Raw genomic sequence first — 24,049 nt, forward strand, 5'->3', positions numbered from 1 at the left:
ATTTGTAACCCTCAAAAATAGCTCCACAAACAGTAGAAATACATCTCCTTTTAATCCCTTTCTTAGATTTTTGTACAGTAAACTTACATACATCTCTCTATGACTACCAGAGTTTCTGCTTTGCCATATGTGGTCTGATCCACAGGTTCTACCAGAGTTAAGGCTGCAGGTGTCAGCGCTGCAGAGAGGGAGGCAGGATCTAGAGGCCCAGGTGGAGGAGCAGACCAGAGAACTAGCTGGTAGGACATGACATGTTGGATTGTTTTCCGTATTTTGTGTGTTTTTAATATACAGCATTTGTACTGCTTTACATATTCACCATAAAACAGAATGCACATGTTGTGATTTGTATAGTACTGTACAGCTCAGTTTTAATTGATGAACAGGAACAAGTCTCACCTTAAGATGAACACCAGAGAGACTCTTGTCATCAACAGGCAAATCCTGGAGCTGCTCCATAGACAGTGAATAGTGGAACAACTAGGACACTATGACCGTAACATGGTGATTTAACTCCTAGGACACTATGACCGTAACATGGTGATTTAACTCCTAGGACACTATGACCGTAACATGGTGATTTAACTCCTAGGACACTATGACCGTAACATGGTGATTTAACTCCTAGGACACTATGCTCGTAACATGGTGATTTAACTCCTAGGACACTAGGACCGTAACATGGTGATTTAACTCCTAGGACACTATGACCGTAACGGACACTATGACCGTAACATGGTGATTTAACTCCTAGGACACTATGACCATAACATGGTGATTTAACTCCTAGGACACTATGATCGTAACATGGTGATTTAACTCCTAGGACACTATGACCGTAACGGACACTATGACCGTAACATGGTGATTTAACTCCTAGGACACTATGACCATAACATGGTGATTTAACTCCTAGGACACTATGATCGTAACATGGTGATTTAACTCCTAGGACACTATGACCGTAACATGGTGATTTAACTCCTAGGACACTATGATCGTAACATGGTGATTTAACTCCTAGGACACTATGACCATAACATGGTGATTTAACTCCTAGGACACTATGACCGTAACATGGTGATTTAACTCCTAGGACACTATGATCGTAACATGGTGATTTAACTCCTAGGACACTATGACCATAACATGGTGATTTAACTCCTAGGACACTATGATCGTAACATGGTGATTTAACTCCTAGGACACTATGACCGTAACATGGTGATTTAACTCCTAGGACACTATTAGGGATGCCCCGATCGATCGGCCACCGATCGTTATCGGCCGATAATCAGTATAAATATGCGATCGGTGATCGGTGATAATGCTTTATTTTCGCCGATCGTCAAAACCGTCTCAGACACCGGGAGCTGCACACACTCCCACACAGTGGTGCGGCATCTGCTCCTCCCTCCAGCCCCTCCCGCACGCATGTAAACACGGGTCCAGTCTAGTCTAGTGGGACGGGGACGGCACCTCCCTGAGCTAACGTTAGCTACCGTTACAAAATGACCCAGTCAACCATTCACTTCCAGTCCAATACATGATGAGGCATTGTCTAACCGAACGGTATCTAGCCGGCCAGCTACTGATAGCTCCTGACATCAACAAACGCTCCAGCAAGTCTAGTAGAGACGTGTATGATACCTCCGCTAGCTCACGTTAGCTGACGCCAGCTCACTGTTCAAAACGAAATGTCCCACTGAACTAAATAGTTCACTGAGGCGCTGTATCAACGTTATATAGCCGGCCAGCAGTAGCCACAGATAGCTCCTGATATCAATGTTTTATAACACTCATTCGATGCGTATTCGAGCTGAGGGCATGTTGTTGAATGTGATCAATAGGGTCCAGCTGCAGCTCCGGAGAATCCTGGCCGTAGCTGCAGGCTACTCGAGTATAGGGACCAGCTGCAGCTCCGGAGAATCCTGGCCGTAGCTGGAGGCTACTAGAGTACACACAGACAGTGGAGCTTGTTGCGTGGTGGCGATGTCTCGCAGATAATACTGTACAAGTACAAGTCTAATTATATAATATATATATTTTATAAAAAAATATTATATAAAATAACTTTTTTTAAGCAAAAACGATCGGTATCGGATCGGTATCGGCCGATATGGCTCATGACGATCGGTGATCGGTATCGGTGGCAAAAAAACGTGATCGGGGCATCCCTAGACACTGTGATCGTAACATGGTGATTTAACTCCTAGGACACTATGATCATAACATGGTGATTTAACTCCTAGGACACTATGATCATAACATGGTGATTTAACTCCTAGGACACTATGATCGTAACATGGTGATTTAACTCCTAGGACACTATGATCATAACATGGTGATTTAACTCCTAGGACACTATGATCGTAACATGGTGATTTAACTCCTAGGACACTATGACCGTAACATGGTGATTTAACTCCTAGGACACTATGACCGTAACATGGTGATTTAACTCCTAGGACACTATGACCGTAACATGGTGATTTAACTCCTAGGACACTATGACCGTAACATGGTGATTTAACTCCTAGGACACTATGACCGTACAGGAAATGTAGGTACATTTTCATATTTGGATCAGCCCACAAAGGCCACCGATTCATTGTCATTGTCAACTTCAACTCGATGACATCATAAATACAACTTTTGTCCAGCTTAAAGAGACAATTATCTATGTTTATAGATATCGACATACAGTAACTGTCCAATCATTGGAATAGCACAACGTATATTTACATTTACATTTAGTCATTTAGCTGACGCTTTTATCCAAAGCGACTTACAAGTTCTGTACGACAAGTCATCAGGAAGGGCACAACTCTATCAGCTGAGTAACAATGTTCATCAAAGTGTTGAGTGCTATAGTGTAGGTTAGTATATTAGGACAAGTGCATGACAGTAAGGTTAGTTAGGGTTAGATTATTATAAAAAATTTTCTCCATTTCAGATAATGGTTGAAGAAGTGCGTCTTTAGTCGACGGCGAAAGATTGGACTGGGTTTCAGCTGTCCTAACTGTGGTTGGACGTACATTCTGTTTTAAGGTGGCTGTTCCCTTTAATGTTTTAATTGTGCCTCTGTGTGCTCATCATCTCTTTCTTATGAAAGAGAAAACAGAGGAGATCTCCAATGTGCTTCACAAGAAAATTGAAGAGGAACGCTCTCAACGCAGGTGAGATGCTCAGAATTTTTATTCCCATTGATATTGATTGACTGATAATCTGGCCATGTCAACCTGACTGACAGTGTGTGTGTGTGTGTGTGTGTGTGTGTGTGTGTGTGTGTGTGTGTGTGTGTGTGTGTGTGTGTGTGTGTGTGTGTGTGTGTGCGTGTGCGTGTGCGTGTGCGTGTGCGTGTGTAGGTTCCTGGAACAGCAGACTGAGGTGTTGCAGCAGCAGAAGACAGAGCTGCTCAGCAGAGAGGAGGAGCTGGAGGAGGATAATGAGCAGCTGAAGAGACAACGCTCAGCGGAGAGCGAAGCCAAGACGAGACTGAGTCAAGAGGCTTCACGGCTGACTGCTCAGAATATGGTGTGTGCGTGTGATTAATTTGCGCGTGCCTGGATTTTGTTGCAAGGCAGTGCAGGGGTACCATTTATTTGATCAGATTTGACCATTCCCTCGATTCTGATTGACTGGAGGGGTGGTGATTCATTTCAGATAATTTAATGGCTAGTGGTCTTGTCATGGCTCTAAATGCATGCGCTACCAATATCTGGAGGCTAAATTGGCCACTGGTGAAGGCTACTACTGTTAGTTGTTTTCAAAACACAAAAGTAATCAAAGATCTTCCAGATATGGTCAGTTGTCATATTGACTGAATTGAAAATGTCCTAAAATTTAAAGATTTCATGATGTGTGCCGTGTCTTGGAGAGAACCTCAGTGTGTGTGTAGAGAACCTTAGTGTGTGTGTGTGTGTGTGTGTGTGTGTGTGTGTGTGTGTGTGTGTGTGTGTGTGTGTGTGTGTGTGTGTGTGTGTGTGTGTGTGTGTGTGTGTGTGTGTGTGTGTGTGTGTGTGTGTGTGTGTGTGTGTGTGTGTGTGTGTGTGTGTGTGTGGGGTCAGGTCCGTGTAGAACTCAGTAACCCTTTACGGTCTTATTCTAGGACTATGAGGAGCAGATTGATACAAAGGACAGATTGATAAAGAAACTCCAAAATCAAATCAAGAGCCTTAAAACGTCAGAAAAAGGTAACATTCTAGCCTCAGCGCATGCTTTCCGATGTCAAATTCAAATGATTTGTCCCCTTTTGTTTTCAAATGTGTAAAGGAAACACATTTTCTTTTAATTTGTAAAAACAGCTAAGCAAACGCCAGCAGCCGCTGTTCCCAAAGATTACCTTGGCATGTTGGAATACAAGAGAGAGGACGAACCCAAGCTCATTCAACACATCGTTCTGGGTACTTTGACACTTTGATTTGCACAATTTCCATGTCATTCATATTGTAAATAAAGCATTATATTGGAGTATCTGTTAACAGAGCTGAAGCCCAGAGGAGTGGTGGTCAACATGATCCCGGGCCTCGCGGCTCACATCGTCTTCATGTGCGCCCGCCACGCAGACTACCTCAGTGACGGAGCCAAGCTCAAGTCTCTCATGAACGCTACTATTGGTGCTGTGAAAAAGGTCATCATGGTAAGTTCTGTCGTCGTCGTTCCAGTAATGTGTATCACTCTGGGGATGAAACCAACTCCCCCGTCAAGAATGAACAGAACACAGTGAGATGTCTTTCGTAACTACTGTGTGCAGGTTATTTTGTTTGATTTACTTTTACTTTATTGCTTTTAAACAGCAATTGACATTGTAAATAAAAAATACCTTGAGTTTGGGCCTCACTTGACATACAAATTAAATATCACTGTACCATACTCTACTCATACATATACATATACATACATATATAATAATAATAATAATAGGCTTTATCCAATTAATAGTAATAATTTGTCTTGCAACCATCAACAAAATATGTAGTACACACAACACTGATCAAACAATCATTCAGGTGGTATTTCCAATATAAACAATAGTGGGTCCAGGGGACTATGTGCAGGTTTTCTTTGCTTATTCGCTGTTGTGTTTCCTGTTTAAGGATCATCAGAAAGACTTCGAGCTGCTGTCGTTCTGGCTCTCCAACGTGTCCTGCCTGCTCAACTGTCTGAAGCAGTACAGTGGAGAGGAGGTATATGACCTCATAGTGATCTATCTCAAACCCTGCCCTCTTTTCTGACAACTGTCAACTATGTGCCCCCAAGAACATGACAATCTATTACTGGTTTATTCCCAGCTACAGCCTAAAGAGAATCAGGGATGCAGCCTTTGCTAATTACATACCAAAGCTATGGAATACCTTACCTATAGACTTTAGGAAGGCTAGCTCACTAAATATTTTCAAAGGTAAGCAAAAAACGTCTCTTCACCTTAGCCTTTTAATACACTCTGAGACTCATTACATCCACACTGATTATTGTATTGTAAATGAGAGCTATTTTATTGCATTTCTATCTATTTTAGAATAAAATTACTGTTGTGATTGTAGGATAACAAAAAGAGGGCAGGGCTTGAGATCAATTATTATAATCTTCTGGTCCATGTCTGTCCATAGTCTATTAGCAGTTGGTGAGGGCAGGTTTTTTAACTTGTTGCTTTTCTGTCTGTCGAAAGGAATTCATGAAACAAAATACACCTCAGCAGAATAAGAACTGCTTGCAGAATTTCGATCTGTCGGAACACAGACAAATCCTCAGTGACTTGGCCATCCGTATCTACCACCAAGTTATCACCATCATGGAGAAGACCCTCACACCAATGATTGGTATGTTACTATTAACTTATGGTGCAGTAAACAATTTTTTTTACATGATACTTGTGCAGATGTTATTATAATAGTCGTATACACTACATTAATTCTTTGATAATATGTCTCTAAATGTTCTTAATATAATGCCATATATACTATATATATATATCCATATCTGTCTGAATATACCTGCATATAATCCTTTCTATATATACCTATTTATACACCTGCATATATCCCATATAACTATGTATCATAGCATGTTCATACCATATATATTTATACTTACCAGATATATATTTATCCACATTTGTCTGTATATACCTGCATCATTTTGCATATCTGTAGATACTATATCTATATCTGTACATATCCCTTACCTACTCTTACTAGTTATACCACTGTTTTTATATATCTGTACATACGTCTGATTAGCATTATTACTCAGTAGTACTCAATTATATATTTTAGATCCAGTTTAATCACCTGTACATTGTATATTGCTATTGCACTTTACTGCTACATTTGAACTCTGGTTAGATGCCAATCTTATTTTCATTGTACTGTACTTGTGCTGTATAATGGCAATACATTTTAATCTAATCTAATAGTGCCCGGTATGTTGGAGCACGAGAGTTTGCAGGGGATCTCCAGTATGAAGCCCCCAGGCTTCAGGAAGCGTTCCAACAGTGTCAATGAGGACTCCGAGTCCTACTCCATCTCCTCCATCCTCCAGCGACTGAGCCTGTTCCATGCGACCATGAGCCAGCATGGTATGGAACAGAACCTCATCAGGCAGGCTTTCAAGCAACAGCTCTACCTGGTGGCTGCTGCTACCCTCAACAACATCCTGCTCCGCAAAGACATGTGTTCCTGCAGGAAAGGCATGCAAATCAGGTGTGTGTGTGTGTGTGTGTGTGTGTGTGTGTGTGTGTGTGTGTGTGTGTGTGTGTGTGTGTGTGTGTGTGTGTGTGTGTGTGTGTGTGTGTGTGTGTGTGTGTGTGTGTGTGTGTGTGTGTGTGTGTGTGTGTGTGTGTGTGTGTGTGTGTGTGTGTGTGTGTGTGTGTGTGCCTTTGTGTGTAAATGGTAAATGGACTGTTTTTATATAGAGCTTTACAACTTTATGCTTCACTTTCACCCATTCGCTCACACATTCACACACCGACAGTGGAGGCAACCATGCAAGGTGCCACCCTGCTAATCGGGAGAGGTTAGGGTGTCCTTCTGATTACCAGACGACCGCTTTACCTCCTGAGCCACTGTTGCCCCTTAATGTGTGTATGTGTGTGTGTGCATGCATGCATGCATGTGCATCAGTGGCATTTGGGGAAAAGACTATATCTTGGTGAACAAAAGGCTGACTGTTGTGTTTGTAGGTGTAACATCAGTTACCTGGAGGAATGGCTGAAGGAGAAGGACCTACAGAGCTCTAATCCTATAGATACTATGAAGCCACTGTCTCAGGCTGCCTGGCTGCTGCAGGTCAAAAAGACCACAGAGGATGACGCCAAAGAGATCATGGAGACGTGCACGGAGCTCAACCCTGTCCAGGTACTTAAATGACCAATAGGCAGTCGCCGTTTTTTGGCAACATTTTATATTTCCTATTATATCTCGACAGTAATCGATAATACTCCAAAACAATGACATCCAATCAAACGAACAACCAAGTCAAATGATTGGAACCAGCAAGCTGTCTATCAATCCCTCTAGTGACACGCTTACTTGTTATGCACGTAACAAAGGTACATGCACATAGCTGCCTGCTAGCTACCTAGCGGGGCATGGCATTGGAGGCATCCTGGATGCGTTCTGATTGGGAAAGGCGTTGTCAAATTTGGTTTAAGGACTTGAAAATATTTCTACGTTCTGCCCAAAATCAGCGGCTGCCCATTGCTCCTTTAAACACAGCAGCGCAGGTAGAGATCTGGTCTTTTTCACTGAAACATGTGACACAATTTCATGTGAAACTACTAACAAACACATTTCATCTTGCAGATTGTCAAGGTTCTGAACTCCTATACACCCATCGATGATTTTGAGAAGAGGGTGGCGCCCTCATTTGTCCGCAAGGTTCAGGTATGTGTTGTCAGTCTGGTGCTGTATGTTGGGGGCAGGGCTGTAGGACTTCAGTCTGGTGCTGTATGTTGGGGGCAGGGCTGTAGGACTTCAGTCTGGTGCTGTATGTTGGGGGCAGGGCTGTAGGACTTCAGTCTGGTGCTGTATGTTGGGGGCAGGGCTGTAGTACTTGAGTCTGGTACTGTATGTTGGGGGCAGGGCTGTAGTACTTGAGTCTAGTGCTGTATGTTGGGGCAGGGCTGTAGGACTTGAGTCTGGTGCTGTATGTTGGGGGCAGGGCTGTAGGACTTGAGTCTGGTACTGTATGTTGGGGCAGGGCTGTAGGACTTCAGTCTGGTGCTGTATGTTGGGGGCAGGGCTGTAGGACTTGAGTCTGGTACTGTATGTTGGGGGCAGGGCTGTAGGACTTTAGTCTGGTACTGTATGTTGGGGCAGGGCTGTAGGACTTGAGTCTGGTGCTGTATGTTGGGGGCAGGGCTGTAGGACTTGAGTCTGGTGCTGTATGTTGGGGGCAGGGCTGTAGTACTTGAGTCTGGTACTGTATGTTGGGGCAGGGCTGTAGTACTTGAGTCTGGTGCTGTATGTTGGGGGCAGGGCTGTAGGACTTGAGTCTGGTGCTGTATGTTGGGGGCAGGGCTGTAGGACTTGAGTCTGGTACTGTATGTTGGGGGCAGGGCTGTATAGTACTTGAGTCATTATCCAGTTCTCTGCCATTATTAGACGTTGACTCTAAGCATTTTCAAAAGATGCAGAAAATAGTTTTCCCTCTGCCTGCTTTGTATTCATTAGTTTTGACTTTGCCAACGGAATACTGAACATCGTTTGAAGGTTCTTCAATATGACATGTAATCTATACTGTATTTAGCCTATTTTGGCCTTGGTCTTTAATAGATTTGTTCTCGATATGGTCTTGACTTGGTCTTGACCCCCATTTGGACCTGGTCTTGACTCAAATGCGACTGGACCTGGTCTTGGACATGTCTTGAACTCGACCCAGGTGGTTTTGACTACAGCCCTGGTTAGGGGCCAATCTACTGTAACTTAAAGGGATAGATCACATTTTCGGCAGCGTACTTACTTACCAATGATGTTGTCGATCATTAGAATCCTCGGCACAATCCATGGTGTTCCACATATGAGCTCCGGCTAGTTACCAATACCAGTAACCTGATATCTACTTTATGTAAGATAAGATAAGATGATCCTTTATTAATCCCCTTGGGGAAATTCGGGTGTCAAAGCAGCATGGGGGGGGGGGGGGGGGTACAGGGTGGGGGATACATAGCTTCACAGTCCTATACAGTCCAGTATCTATATACACTATAGATACACTATAAAATATAAATAATACAAATACAATATAATATAAAAAAGTACAAAACACAAGATAGTCCAGTGATAAGAGTCCAGTGATATGAGTCTTTAGTGCAAAATACAAGATAGTCAGTACAGTGATGTGAGTCTCTAGTTCTCAAGTCCAGAGTTCTGACAGTGATAGTTCTGGCAGCAGAGCCGGCCGTCCAAGCCCTTTGTTGTAGAGCCTGATGGCTGCCGGTATAAAGGACCGGCCCAGGCGGTTTGTGATGTGTCGGGGGGGTACTGTGGAGTAAATTTCTGTGAGCTTCAGTTAGCTTGTACAGACAGGAACTTGACCCCATTGACTTAGCTGCATGGATTGTGCTGAGAAAGGACTCTACCGATCAACATTATCATTGGTAAGCATAGGATATATGGCTATGGTTTAAAAAATCTGAACTATCATTTTATCTGCACTATTAGAGATAAATGGACTCTGAGTCTCAGCTGTCATGTTGGTGTTTTCCTCATTATTTCAACGTTCTCTTGGTTTTCAGTCGTTACTACAGGACCGCGAGGGCTCCTCACAGCTGATGCTGGACACAGAGTATCGTTTCCAGGTTACATTTCCGTTCTGCCGCTCCTCCCAGGCTCTGGAGCTGCTCCAGGTGCCAAGCAGCCTGGGACTGGGCTTCCTGACCAGGGTCTAACCGAGGCCTGGCGACCTTTCGACCTCTTGCTCCCTTCTTGCTTGATTCATCGCTCAGAATCCAATGGCTACAAGTTTATTTTTTCTTTCTACAGACTTATGTCAGAAATGTTGAAGTAGGCCACAGACATAATTGTCACCCGTCTGAGATGTTGCTATTAGCTAATGAGTCCTGTTCATGATGCACCTGATTATCTCAATTTAAATCACTGAAAACACTACAATGATGATGAGCTATAATATATAAGATACACTTAGTGTGTATGTATATTGTTATTTTTAGATCTATTTTATATTTTTTGTTCAAGGATTGGTTGTGTAAATTACATGACAATAAATTACATGACAACACTGCATGTATGTTTGCTATTGATCTATTTTACATTCTTGCATTAGAGATAAGATAAGATTAGATATTCCTTTATTGATCCCCTTGGGGAAATTCGGGCATCATAGCAGCATGGGGGAGGGGGAGGGGAGGTACAGGTATGGACAGGGTAATAAAAGAAAAACATAAATATAGGCAATAAGATGTAATCTGAATATATATAAAGATATGAGAAAAATAACAGTACTAATAGAACAGTACTCAGCACAGTACTCACAGCACAGAACAGTACTCACAGAACAGTACTCACAGAACAGTACTCACAGCACATTACTAACAACAGTAAAGTACTAACAGCACTGTACTCACAGCATATTACTCACAGCACAATACTAACAGAACAGTACAGTACTAACAGCACTGTACTCACAGCACATTACTCACAGAACAGCACAGTACTCACAGCACAGTACTAACAGAACAGTACACACAGCACAGTACTCACAGAACAGTACTCACAGCACAGTACTCACAGAAGAGTACTCACAGAACAGCACAGTACTCACAGCACAGTACTAACAGAACAGTACACACAGCACAGTACTCACAGCACATTACTAACAACAGTACAGTACTAACAGCACTGTACTCACAGCACATTACTCACAGCACAATACTAACAGAACAGTACAGTACTAACAGCACTGTACTCACAGCACATTACTCACAGCACAATACTAACAGAACAGTACAGTACTAACAGCACTGTACTCACATCACATTACTCACAGAACAGCACAGTACTCACAGCACAGTACTAACAGAACAGTACACACAGCACAGTACTCACAGAACAGTACTCACAGAACAGTACTCACAGCACAGTACTCACAGAAGAGTACTCACAGAACAGCACAGTACTCACAGCACAGTACTAACAGAACAGTACACACAGCACAGTACTCACAGAACAGTACTCACAGAACAGTACTCACAGCACAGTACTCACAGCACAGTACTCACAGAACAGTACTCACAGCACAGTACTAACAGAACAGTACTCACAGCACAGTACTCACAGCACAGTACTCACAGAACAGTACTCACAGAACAGTACTCACAGCACAGTACTCACAGCACAGTACTCACAGAACAGTACTCACAGCACAGTACTCACAGCACAGTACTCACAGCACAGTACTCACAGAACAGTACTCACAGAACAGTACTCGCAGCACAGTACTCACAGCACAGTACTCACAGCACAGTACTCACAGAACAGGCCACCTGTACATGCAGAACAGATTCACAGAGAAAGAGAGAGAGAGGTGTTGATATTTATTTGCCATGTCTTAGTAAATACTACTGAATTATGAGGATACCAACAGTTAAACTATTATTGATACTTTTTGTATAGTTCTGTAACTTCCATTCTTTATCATAACATCAGGGCAGGTTACAGAAGCACTGCAAAACAAACAAACAACAATTTATCATAATTGAATGAACATTCATGTACAAATACAGTTTAATGCCCTAGGAATGTCAGGATGCCATCTAAATGATGATTATGTTTAAAGTTGTCACCAGCAATATTAATTTGAAAAACTCAATGCATTACAATAATATGTTCATATTTCATGTTACCATAAAACACGACTTTCAATAGTAGCTGTTAGAACAGCAATGTGTGGAATACAGTGCCTGGAATGCAGTGTATTATACTGTATGCCTTGAGCTCAATGGAGATTATAATGTACACTGCTTTTTTAACCTAATCTGTTCTTTTGGAGATTAGGGCAAAAAACAACAATTTTGCCTTATCCAACATAATCTGGTCCAGTTTGAGTGTGAGTGGTGAAGGTGGTGATAAATAGAGACGGTCTGGCCCTTTGAAAACACAGATGACAATACTGAGTTAACCTTCTGCATTGTTGCCTTGTTATCAATTGATAGCCTGTTTTTTCCCCATTCATTTATTCAATCTTTATTTCAACTTGAGAATTCATTGAGGGCATAATAAATACATAGAAAATACAATAGATATACAAAAGAATGCAAACATATAACAGGGTATATAAAATCAATTAAAACAACTGCAGGGTATGGTGGTATGATTGGTAATTAAGGATTTAAACTGACCAAATGATACCAAAGTATTGAGTTTTAGAGTTTGTTGTATGATGTTCCATGTGTCAGGAGCACAGAAGCTTAAAGGAACACGCCAGCATTTTGGAAAATGAGCTTATCGTCTTCTCCAGAGAGAGACAAGAAGATAGATGCCAGTTTCCTCTCTAGGCTGCACGTTAGCCTAGCTTAGCACAATGAATGGAAGCGGACAGTGCCGGTTAGCCTTCGGGAGAGGCGTTAGTTGGACAATGCCCATGCATTAACCTAGGCCCTAGGTTAACCGGCACTGTCCGCTTCCATTCATTGTGCTAAGCTAGGCTAACCTGCAGCCAGATAGCTTTCTACTGAACACACAGAGAGGAAACCTGTATCTATCTTCTTGTCTCTCTCTGGAGAAGACGATAAGCTAATTTCCCTAAATGTTGGCGTGTTCCTTTTAAAGCAGATATCCCAAGTTCAATACAAACTCTAGGTGCTTTAAATGTGAGCTAAACATTAGATTGTAAATGTTTGTGTACCATACCGTCCAGATATCCACTCCAATAGCGAAGTGAGATAATTTTGGCATTCTCCAATTATGGCTTTATACAGTACGTAGACAGATGTCAATGTAACTCTCGCCTCTCTGCTAGGGAGGACCATCCAACTCTACTATATAGGACTGAAGGATATCACTGGTTTTCATATGGTTATAACATGCATGTATGTAAATATCTATATAGACTGGAGTTTAAAGGACCCTGTGTGTGTGTTAAACTCTAAGACAGACATTCCTCTATAGCAGGGAGATACAGGCAAGAGTGGTTGCTATAGTAACAAGTTTTCTTTTTTACTTTTTACTTAACTTTTTTAAATGATGATGATTCTGACTTGAGTTATTTTGTATGTTACAAGAGACTTTTAAATTTAAGTCAAGCACTTTCATATATGTTATGTTTAAGTTTAAGTCAAGCACTTTGATATGTTATGTTGTCTGTTTAAGAAAGAGTGCAATAAATGATTATATTGAAAAAATAAGAATCGTGTGAGAGAATCGTGATCTCAATTCTTAGGGAGAAAAATCGTGATTCGCATTTGAGCAAGAATCGCCCAGCCCTAGTACCAAAGCATCTCAAAGGCACTAAAAACAAGATTACAAACATCACAAAACAAACTGGTCAGACTACTGCTTGACCTTACTCCTAAAACCCACCTCACCCCTGGCCATTTTGACAACCTAGCATGGCTTAGAGTAGACAACAGAGTACAGCAACTTGCAATGGGTCTGGTCTACAATGTACAGTTTCTTCCCCCTCAAATATACTCACTTTTCAGACTCTTTTTGTACTCATAAACAGTACTGTACATTTGTAGATCTGGTATGTCATAAATGTCTAGATGTAACCGTACAACTGTATGTCATATATGTTAGGATGAATTGAAAAAGGGGGACCCTGATGTAAACGATACGAAAGTCTTTCTCTGGTCTGCATCCCTTTAACAATTGTGTGTATTGAGCTGTACTGTATTGTACCCATTCTGCAATCTGTTAATACAAATGTCAATCAATCAATCAATCAATACAAGATACACTATACCACTAAGATACCCATGTGCATGTCGAAATACTTCCCAAAGGTCAGTGAATACCACGACCACAACACCAGAGGGAGTTCCACAAATCATGTTCAACCCAGATTCGGCTCAAACAAGGGACTAAACACGTTTCGCAATTATGCCACAACAATGTGGACTGCCCTACCCACAGGCGTAAAATAATGTGAATCCCTACCCACCTTCAAAACCGCGCTCAAAGAGCACCTACGGGAGGCTGCAATTCGAAACTGGCCCCAGTAAATGTCCAAACCCCCCCTCCACCCAACCCCCTCCAATGTACAGTTTCTTCCCCCTCAAATGTATATATTCTCTTTTAGAAACGCTGTCTCTTAAACAGTACTGTATATTTGTATATCTTCTTGTATGTCATAAATGTCTGGATGTAACAGTACTGTTGCTCTTCCTGCTGTACATCAACGACATGAAAGCTGCCTGCACCAGCTCGTTATTTTTATATGCTGATGATTCAGCTATTCTTGTGTCACACAGAGACAAGAATCATATTCAGGACATCCTAGCTGACAACATCGATAGTATAAAGAACTGGCAAACAGACAATAGGTTGTCACTGCATCTAGGCAACAAGACGGAATCCATATTAACTCATTGGCTGCCACGCTGTTTCCGGGATACGGCTATGCACTGCCACGCATTAAACTAATGGAGTCCGTCACTTTGTTTGCAGGGCTATAACTATATTCTATATTATAGCTATGGATGCAATACTATGGCCCATTTGACATCGAGTATCTATCGTTCAATATGTGAAAAAGAAAAATAATTTCCATCCACACATTCCCGTTTTATACAGTAGCGGCTCGTACTATCTACTGTTGGGTGGTCGCAGCCGGGGGTTCACGTTAGGTCGAGTTGAAAATGTAATGCTCTGAGATGCTCTGGAGCAATCTCTCTCTCTGTCTCTCGGATCAATCCAATAAAATAATTAACACATGTATATGTTGTCATTTTAAACAACTCACCATTAATTTATTATGCATCAGCAGCAGCTAAATTAATGTTATAGTTCACAACACAGCAGCGCGTTTTGAATCGCTAGCCTATTATCGTCTCAGCAAGCACAGTCAATACTTTCCGTAGCCGCATTTCTCGGAGACAGCTGTGTAGCGAGAGCGAGAGAGAGAGAAAGCGAGAGCGAGAGAGAGAGACTCACTGTTTAGTCGAAACGTCCAGGGCAGGAGGGCTTGATAAAGTGTATAATCCACTGTTGATGTTATATCCAGACCACTGTCCACTGTCCAGACTGCATCCGCCATATAGCTTGTTAGCCAAGTGTTAGCTGTTAGCACCACACAACACAAACTTTGATGATTTCTTTGTCCATTTCCGCGTCGAACAGACTGCAAACTACCTGGCGTTCTATCGCCATGCTCTAAGACAAACTCTAACCTTAACCAACTTTGAAAGAGTGCCTAAGCTTAACCGTCGGAAGAACTTGCCGTCACGCTCTAAGAGAAATAGCTGCATCACAACAACACAACAGCTAGCATAGAGTATCATCTACTAACCAGAAACTGGCATAGGCTAATCAGAGAGCGTCTCCGCGAAATGCGGCTACGGAAATTCTAGACGCTGCTACGGCTGCTTGCCTAGACCGCTTCAAATCGCGCCTGGCTTCCAACATAATACATCATATTTCAACGCACAGTGCGTTACGCACTGATTGGCTGCGACGGATACAGCGATGACGCACTCAGAGCGCTATTGCGTCTAGCCCGGGCGAGAAATACGGCTAGGAGCCGCTAGGAGAAATGCGGCTATGCGCAGTGAGTCACTTCCTGTTCAGGAAAACGATTATTTTTTATTTGATATATTAACGTTATATTGTGCATTGGAAACACAAACATACTATTTTTTTTTTATCCACTTTTTCTCCCATTTTCTATATTTTCTCCCATCCCAATTTCGTATCATCCAATTCAACCCTCCCCTGTCACGAACGCTGTTTCTTGCCTCCCACAAGCCGGCTGCAATGTGGACTAAGTCATACATAGCACAAGTCCCCTCCGGTACTTGAGGTAACAGCAGTCGCATCTTTTCACCTGCGCAGCTCGATCTCTCAGTGGCGAGGAGTAACATGTTGGAGGCTCACGCTGCCCCCGACACTTCCTGATTCTACTGCGCAGGCGCACCAACCAACCTGTAGGAGTCGCTGTCCACAACGCCCGATCCCCACCCATCAGTTTCCCACCCCCTAATACGGCCAATGTGTATTAGTATGAACGACCAGCTAAACTGAAAGCAATGTGGAGCGCTGGGCTCGAACAGGCAAGCCCAGCGTCTCCGTCATTCGTGGCAAGCGCCTTGCCCACTACGCCACATAGCCGCCCTGAAACACAAACATACTTAAAATGAATAAATATTATTCATTTGAAACATGTTTATATTATTTATAGGGCTATAAAACAAAAAACAAATTTTTCTTTCTTCTCTCTCTATTAACAGGGGGGTCGGCGCCCGAGCGCCCCCAGTGGCCAGCCGCCACTGGTTTTATACCGTGGTGAATATAAGTATGGTTTTAGAGCGGTCTAGGGTCATTCCTGGGAGGCTAGTAATAGCCGCAACGTGTATTATACTAAATCCATTGGCATTTCGTCCCAACACACACTACAATTAAAGAATCAAATTCATATGATTGGTATTATGTTCCATCATGAATGTATGAAAGGGGGGGGGGGGGTCGTTTCTGATTAATTGATTGTCAATAACGGCATTTGTTATTACAACAATGGCTATGAAAACAAGGCACAATCAAGCTGAAATTGACGTTAAATTGCTCTTACCTGTGGCCGGTGGGATGCCAAAAAGAATATTCCAATTATTTGATTGCCATCTGGTAGATCGTATGTCCATTTGGCCCAGGACATAACCCACCACAGCATAATGAATCGGGGGTCCCAAAAACTATTCAATGCGATCGGGTGAAGCCCTAGGTTCAGGTTAGTAGAAAAGAGTGCCCGGAGGGATTTAATTAACGCACAGCCCAATACACAAGGTTTCAAATGGTGCTTGATACCGCCGCCTGGTAGAATGCGGCCGGTATTGCACTTTAGTGATCTCCCTGGATGGATAATGAATGGAAATATCTAATAAAAGAAATAACGATAAAATAACGAGTGTACTCGTTGTTGGCGTTCAACGATTGGTGGCCAATAACGAGTTTAATCGTTGTTGGCAGTGAATAAGTTAACTGAGAAAAAGAGAGAGAGAGAGTGACAGAAAGAAATAGAGACATTTAGGATGCTGCAAAGTACATGAAAATTGAAAAGGTCCTAGAGCTCAAAGCTTATTTACCACGTGTGATCATTGTGATGTAATGTAAGCTAGGGTGACCATATTTTGATTTCCTAAAAAGAGGACATGCTGGCCCCAGCCTCGAGATACTTAATGATACTTTGCACAATCGAAGCGGGCATGGCCACCTTCAGTTCACTATGACTTGTGTATGTACTGTACTGTATGTGATGAATAAACCTCTTGAATCTCGAATCTCTACTCAAAGTTTACTCAAAGATGCCTTTATTCTTTTAACCTCTTAACATGCACCCAGAAAAGCGGCCATTTTTATTTTTTACTTGAACTTGAGGACTGCATACTTTTTTTTCAAAGCTTATCTTTATACGTTATGCTTATAGCACATGCATAAGCCTGGTCTCTTTTGAAAGATAACATTCTGAAGTTATTAATGCAAAAAAGGTAAATCACTTTTAGTGCTAATGAGTAACAGAGGGCTGAACATGAGTTGAACTTGAACTTGTGTACTCACGTTTTTGTGTAGTAGTTGCAATATTCCAAAATAATATATATATATTTTTTGTATAAGCTGGAAAACAGCGCAAATCCATAGCCTGAAGTCTTATCCAAATGTTATAAAAATCCATTCAGAAATGGGGCGGCTAGGTGGTGCAGTGGGCAAGGCGCTCACCACCAATGCAGGAGACGCTGGGTTCGAGCCCAGCTCTCCACATTGCTATCAGCTTGGCTGGTCGCTCATACTAATACATTTGGCAGTATTAGGGGGTGGGAAGCTGATGGGTGGGGATCGGACGTTGTGGACAGCGACTCCTACAGGTCGGTTGGTGCGCCTGCGCAGTAGAATCAGGAAACGACGGGGGCGGCGTGCCCTCCAAACGCAGACCCCCGACGCTGAAAGATTGCGATGTGCAGGTGAAAAGATGCGACGGCTGCTACCTCGAGTACCAGAGGGGACTCGTGCAATGTATGGCTTCGTCCACATTACAGCCGGGGCCTGTGGGAGGCATGGCCAAACAGCGTTCGAGACAGGGGAGGGTAGAATTGGACGATACGAAATTGGGATGGGAGAAAAATAGAAAATGGGAGAAAAAGTAGATAAAAGAAAATCCATTCAGAAATTCGGGTAAACCGTGTGCCAAGAAAAAAGGTCTCCATCTCTCTATTTCCTCATCCAAGTACATTTATTCGGAATTTTTATTACTTGATCCTCTTCGCTTGTCATTTTTCACTTAGATCCCTGATTCGCACACCCCCACGTGGGATATCACTGGAAAGCTATACACTATTGTTGACTACAAGTTACAACGCTAATAATTTTCGCAATCGGCGGATGATTGACTTCTGGAGCCTCGGGAGTCCGGGGCGATAATCTGGCGTGCTGCGTAAAAAATCGCACGCCTGACATATCGGCATGTAACTCGAGAACCGAGGCACGGATTTCGGCGATTCAGATGGCATTCGAACGGCAACAAATATCGCTTTAATTCTGTAATTTATATGTTCGGCGAAAAATGCAGTTCCGAGCCTTCAGATGCTCGTAAAGGGCCGTGAAACTGAAACTGAAACTGAAAAACAATAAAACCCGGACATACCATGAATATATAAACCCCCCCCCCCCCCCCGGACGCCCCGGACAGGGCGTGAAAAGAGGACATGTTCGGGCAAAAGAGGACGTTTGGTCACCCTATGTAAGCTAACATTAGCTAACGAAAATCGACTAGCTAACGTTAGCTCACGTTAGCGTCCAGGCTTTAGTTTTACAAACACTTTACTTACTTTTTTTCTGATCCAGATGCATAAGTCCTCTTCTTCATGTTGCTCAGTTGCTGGTTTATACTTCGGTCCTAATGTTGGCGCAAAGTTTAATTTAGCCTACACAGTAATGTTACTGACTGTGTGCACTCACTGTACAGGGCTCTAGGCTAGAGTAGGAACTGGATGGATGGGAAAGGTGTTCTCTGATTGGTGTAAGAAATGTGAATGCCTAAGGAAGCAGAGGCCCTGCCGTGCCTTCTTGACTAGTGATGAGGGTGATGGATGAGGAAGTGCAGTTACCTGCTCTCGCCACATGGGGTCTTCCTGTCAGGAAGTCCAAGACCCACTGGCAGAGGTTGTGGTTCAAGCCCAGGTCTCTGAGCTTGACAACGAGCTTGGAGGGGACTATGGTGTTGAATGCTGAGCTGTAGTTCCCCTGCCTCTTGTCCAGGTAGCGTGAATACTTTCGGCAGAGCAGATTGGCCGAGCGCGCACATGCGCATGAGCCGCGACATGCTCCTCAGCCAGGCAGGAATACTAAACTCCGCTTAACGCAATTTATACGCATGGAAGTATTGATTACGCCGTAACGAATCATTAAAAAAATATACCGTTAACCCATTCTCCGCCGATGACGTGTTAACACGCCATTCTCCGCCATGCGTAATCTGCCAATGCCGCCGTAAGGCGTCTTTGAGATCAATATTTCATATTTTCGTCATGGTATTCACATTTCACCCACGGAGTCTTGGCTGGTGCTGTAGGACTCCGCTCAACTCTGCAACGCTTCAATACCGCCACCTCGTGGCCGATCGACGAGTTGCCAAACCGGAAGTGGCCGGAAGTGCTTGGTCCGTCCCCTATTTTCGTCCGGCCACTCGGTGATCGTCCCGGGGCTCAATACAGACACCGTGGATATGGATCTTTGCCATAACTCAACAATCAACATTATTTGGACGTGTATTAGTAATATACAACCCGGCAATGGATCGCATCGATCAACATCCCATAATAGCGATCTTTTTGCTCCACTCTCATCACCCAACGCTACGAGGAGACTGGGGTGAGTTTCAGAGTTTTTCTTTACCATTTTCTATACAAACTGCTCTGATCAATATATCACCCATACTACATGAATCATTTAACGTCGGTCATTGAATTATAAACGACCCCCCCCCCCCCCCCCCCCTCCGTTCACTCGCAGATGACCAGTCATGACGTTTAGGACCATGTACAGTTGAAATTTTTAATATAACGTTGATCGGTATCAAACTGCATTTGATCATCTAATATATGCATTTATGGCTATATCTCACGTTCTATGAAATACAGCAGAAAACGATAAAAACATATTTATACTCTAGACGGTATTTTAGTATGAATGTATGAATGAAAAAGTAAAACGTTCCTACATCCTGAACGATAGATAATTGATGTTGAATGGGCCATAGTAATGTCAATTTAGCAATACAATTTAAAAATGTATAGCCCTGCAAAGAAGGTGAACATCTCCATAGACAAATAGTGCTGGCAGAGAGGCTACAAGGATGGATATAAACTCCGACAGAGAATGGGTTAACTGGAATATGTTGTTTCTTTACACATATGTTGGATTATGTAATTGGTTTGTCATGACAAACCAATAAAAAATCGCAAATTAACCGGTGGCTACAACAACACACAGTAACTACATGCATGGTATGCCATGGTATGGTATTTATTTTAGACAACAAAACATATACAGATCATTACATCACATAATTTTGATTGTGTCAAGGATAGGAACGAAAAGGCGCAATGACTTATTTACATCGTTGTCCTTGGATGTCAATTAGATTAGCCCCACCGTTCATTGTAAACAATGATGCATGTAGTTACTGTGTGTTGTTGTAGCCACCGGTTAATTCGCGATTTTTTATTGGTTTGTCATGACAAACCAATTACATAATCCAACATATGTGTAAAGAAACAACATATTCCAGTTAACGGTATATTTTTTTAATGATTTGTTACGGCGTAATCAATACTTCCATGCGTATAAATTGCGTTAAGGGGAGTTTAGTATTCCTGCCTGGCTGAGGAGCTTGTCGCGGCTCATGCGCATGCGCGCGCTCGGCCAATCAGAGCAACGCGGAAGGGCATGTTGGCTGCCGAAAGTATTCACGTGTCCAGGTATGATGCTGCCGTGTGCAGCACATGGGCTATGGTGTCCTCCGTGGACCTGTTGGGGCGGTATGCAAATTGCTGGAGGTCAAGGGTGTTGGGGAGGGAGGAACAGATGTAGCCCTTCACTAGAAGCACTTCATGGCTATTCTATACATCATGTTTGGGCTATACACCCACGTCATATCGTTCCAGCTATAGTCAATTTAACTGAATGTTTAATTATTTAAATGTATACATAATGTACTACTCATTTTCTTCAACATTTCAGACTGATCTTAAAGGAATATGCCAACAAGTTTCAAGTTTCTTTATTAGTTGTCAGTCATACAGAAGTACAGAATACTTTTATACAAAATGCTTCTTTCTGTTACGCTCCAGAGACTGTGCTAGACAAAAATAGACAAGTATAAAATAAGTATAGCAAGTATAAAATAGAAGTCAAGTACGTGGACAAAAGTGTTCAGTACATATATACAATGTACAATGCAGAGTAGAAGTAACTGAGTTACAATACAATATACTATATACTATACAGTGCAAAGCAGAAATGGGATGAGGTACAATTTACAGTAAGGTGTAATGAGGTATGGGTTGTAGTGCAAATTCTTTACCAATAAATATAAAGTGTGTTTAGGTGTTCTAAAGTGGGTGCTGCAGTGAGTTGTTTGTTTAAAGTGAGTGTGTGCGTGTGGATGTGTGTGCTGTGTGTGCATTTGATGGTTGTTACAGTGTTATTGTCATTTAGCATTCTGATGGCCTGAGGATAGAAGCTTCTTCTGAGTCTCTCTGTGCTTGCCATGAGACTCCGGTATCGCTTGCCTGACCGCAGTTCAAAGAGGCAGTGGGTGACTGGAGTCTTTGATAATTCTCTTAGCCTTACCCATGCACCGCTTGTTGTAAATGTCCTGGAGAGTGGGAAGTCCCCCTCCAATTGTGCGTTCGGCTGAAGGAAATGTGCTTACCGTCTTCTCCAGAGTCAAATAATAAGATAAAATACATACCAATTTCCCCTCTGTGCGTTCAGTAGAAAGCTATCCGGCTGCAAGCTAGCCTAGCTAGCACAAATGAATCGAAGCGGATATGGACCAGTTAGCCTAACAAAAAAACCTCCTCCCAGAGTTTAAGCTGGGCTAGTGGTCCATATCCACTTCCATTAATTTGTGCTAAGCTAGGCTATTTTAGGATAGCCAGATAGCTTTCTGCTGAACGCACAGAGAGGAAATTGGTATCTATCTTCTCGTCTGACTCTGGAGAAGACGGTAAACGTATTTCCCATAATGTCAACCTTTAAGGCTCACTCTACAGCCCACCAGTGATGCCACTGCTATACTGTATGAAGCCCAAGCTGCATGCTACATGCTACAATGGAGAATAACGCTTGAGGTTTACTGTTTTCATCATAATCCATTGGGCACAGAGACCAGCTCATCTTGCATGAATAAAAGCTTTTATATACACCCTGGGGCCACATTACTCTCAGACTCTCACCCAGCCACTTGGTGCAGCTTGCATGTGTGTCACTCTCCTTCATTCATCTCTCATCCATCTCTTTCCCCCTCGTCATCCTGTCACATGCACACTCTCCCTCCCTGTCTCTCTTTCCTCTATCTCTCAATCTCTATTTTTCTGTATGCCTGGACCTCTCTCTCCTAACATATTTTTATCTAGTCGTTCTAGTTTTTCTACCTAGTCTACTGATGTGAAGATTGCTTAAATACAATTGCTTGAACTGCCCTCTCCTGTCTCCATTGAGGGGAGCAATAGCGGCTCCTATAGCCGTGTATTCCCACGCGGCATCCCATCCGAGTACTGACCCGGTCCGACCCTGCTTAGCTTCTGAGACCGTATACTAGCTTGTACGCGTCCGGGTTCAGGTCGGTACGACCTTACGCGATGGTAACTGTCGATAAAGGCCTATTTATAGATGACGAGAGCCAAGTGCTATTAGGCCGTGGCTTCGCCCCGTTTGAATGAGTTATTATGGATGAGTGAGGAATTGCTGTATAGCCCTAATGATTTATTTTATTGATGTTATTTATTTTCTGGCTGAAATTGCCTACATTTGTAGAAAACAGATTGGGACACATTCACACATTATACGAGGTTGAAAGGGGCAAAGTGAGATACACACACACACACACACACAGGGGGGGGGGGGCGAGACAGGGAGATAATGTGTGTCACACTGCTACTCAAGACAGCATGAATGAATGAATGAAAACTTTATTTAACAGATTGTAGAATGGGTACAATACAGTACGGCTCAATACACACAATTGTTAAGGGGATGCAGACCTGAGAAAGACGTTTGTCTTGTTTACATCAGGGTCCCCCATTTTCAATTCATATAGACATTTATGACATACACAACATACATGACATTTATGGCATAGGGACATATAGGTATTTAGTACTGATACATTTGTGACATAAACGGTATTCAAATATACAGTACTGTTACCCCTAGATCCTGACAGAGTATATACATATGATGGGGAGGGGACTGTACATTAGGAGGGGGTGGGTGGGTGGGAGAGAAATATACATACAGCGGGGAGGGAATATATACATGCGGTGGGGAGGAGACTGTCTATTAGGAGGTGGTGGGGGTTTTGGGCATTTACGGTGGCCAGTTTCGAATTGCAGCCTCCCGTAGGTGCTCTTTAAGAGCGGTTTTGAATGTGGATAGGGATTCACATTCCTTTACAGCTTTGGGTAGGGCGTTCCACATTGATGTGGCATAATTGCGAAACGTGTTTAGTCCCTTGTTTGAGCCGAATCTGGGTTTAACATGATTTGTTGAGCTTCCTCTGGTGTAGTGGTTGTGGTATTCACTGACCTTTGGGAAGTATTTTGACATGTACATGGGTACCTTAGTCGTATAGTGTATCTTGTAGACCAGGCCCATTG

The 24,049-nt window shown here is 42.8% G+C and overlaps 1 protein-coding gene across 1 annotated transcript in view; it reads left to right on the forward strand.

Moving 5' to 3' along the window:
- Positions 1 to 10,160, forward strand: part of myo5c (myosin VC) — a 39,671-nt gene extending 29,511 nt beyond the window's left edge. Inside the window, exons 29-40 of the mRNA XM_084334401.1 lie at positions 146 to 239; positions 3,116 to 3,179; positions 3,369 to 3,537; positions 4,112 to 4,196; positions 4,308 to 4,406; positions 4,488 to 4,642; positions 5,100 to 5,189; positions 5,672 to 5,822; positions 6,419 to 6,704; positions 7,184 to 7,358; positions 7,806 to 7,886; positions 9,740 to 10,160. Coding sequence (XP_084190527.1) covers positions 146 to 239; positions 3,116 to 3,179; positions 3,369 to 3,537; positions 4,112 to 4,196; positions 4,308 to 4,406; positions 4,488 to 4,642; positions 5,100 to 5,189; positions 5,672 to 5,822; positions 6,419 to 6,704; positions 7,184 to 7,358; positions 7,806 to 7,886; positions 9,740 to 9,892 — 1,602 coding nt within the window. The 3' untranslated portion in view covers positions 9,893 to 10,160. The remainder of the gene's footprint in view (positions 1 to 145; positions 240 to 3,115; positions 3,180 to 3,368; positions 3,538 to 4,111; positions 4,197 to 4,307; positions 4,407 to 4,487; positions 4,643 to 5,099; positions 5,190 to 5,671; positions 5,823 to 6,418; positions 6,705 to 7,183; positions 7,359 to 7,805; positions 7,887 to 9,739) is intronic.
- Positions 10,161 to 24,049: the final 13,889 nt, after the last annotated feature.

The sequence above is a fragment of the Notolepis coatsorum genome, assembly GCF_963971535.1.
Source record: "Notolepis coatsorum genome assembly, chromosome: 18".
Lineage (NCBI taxonomy): Eukaryota > Metazoa > Chordata > Actinopteri > Aulopiformes > Paralepididae > Notolepis > Notolepis coatsorum.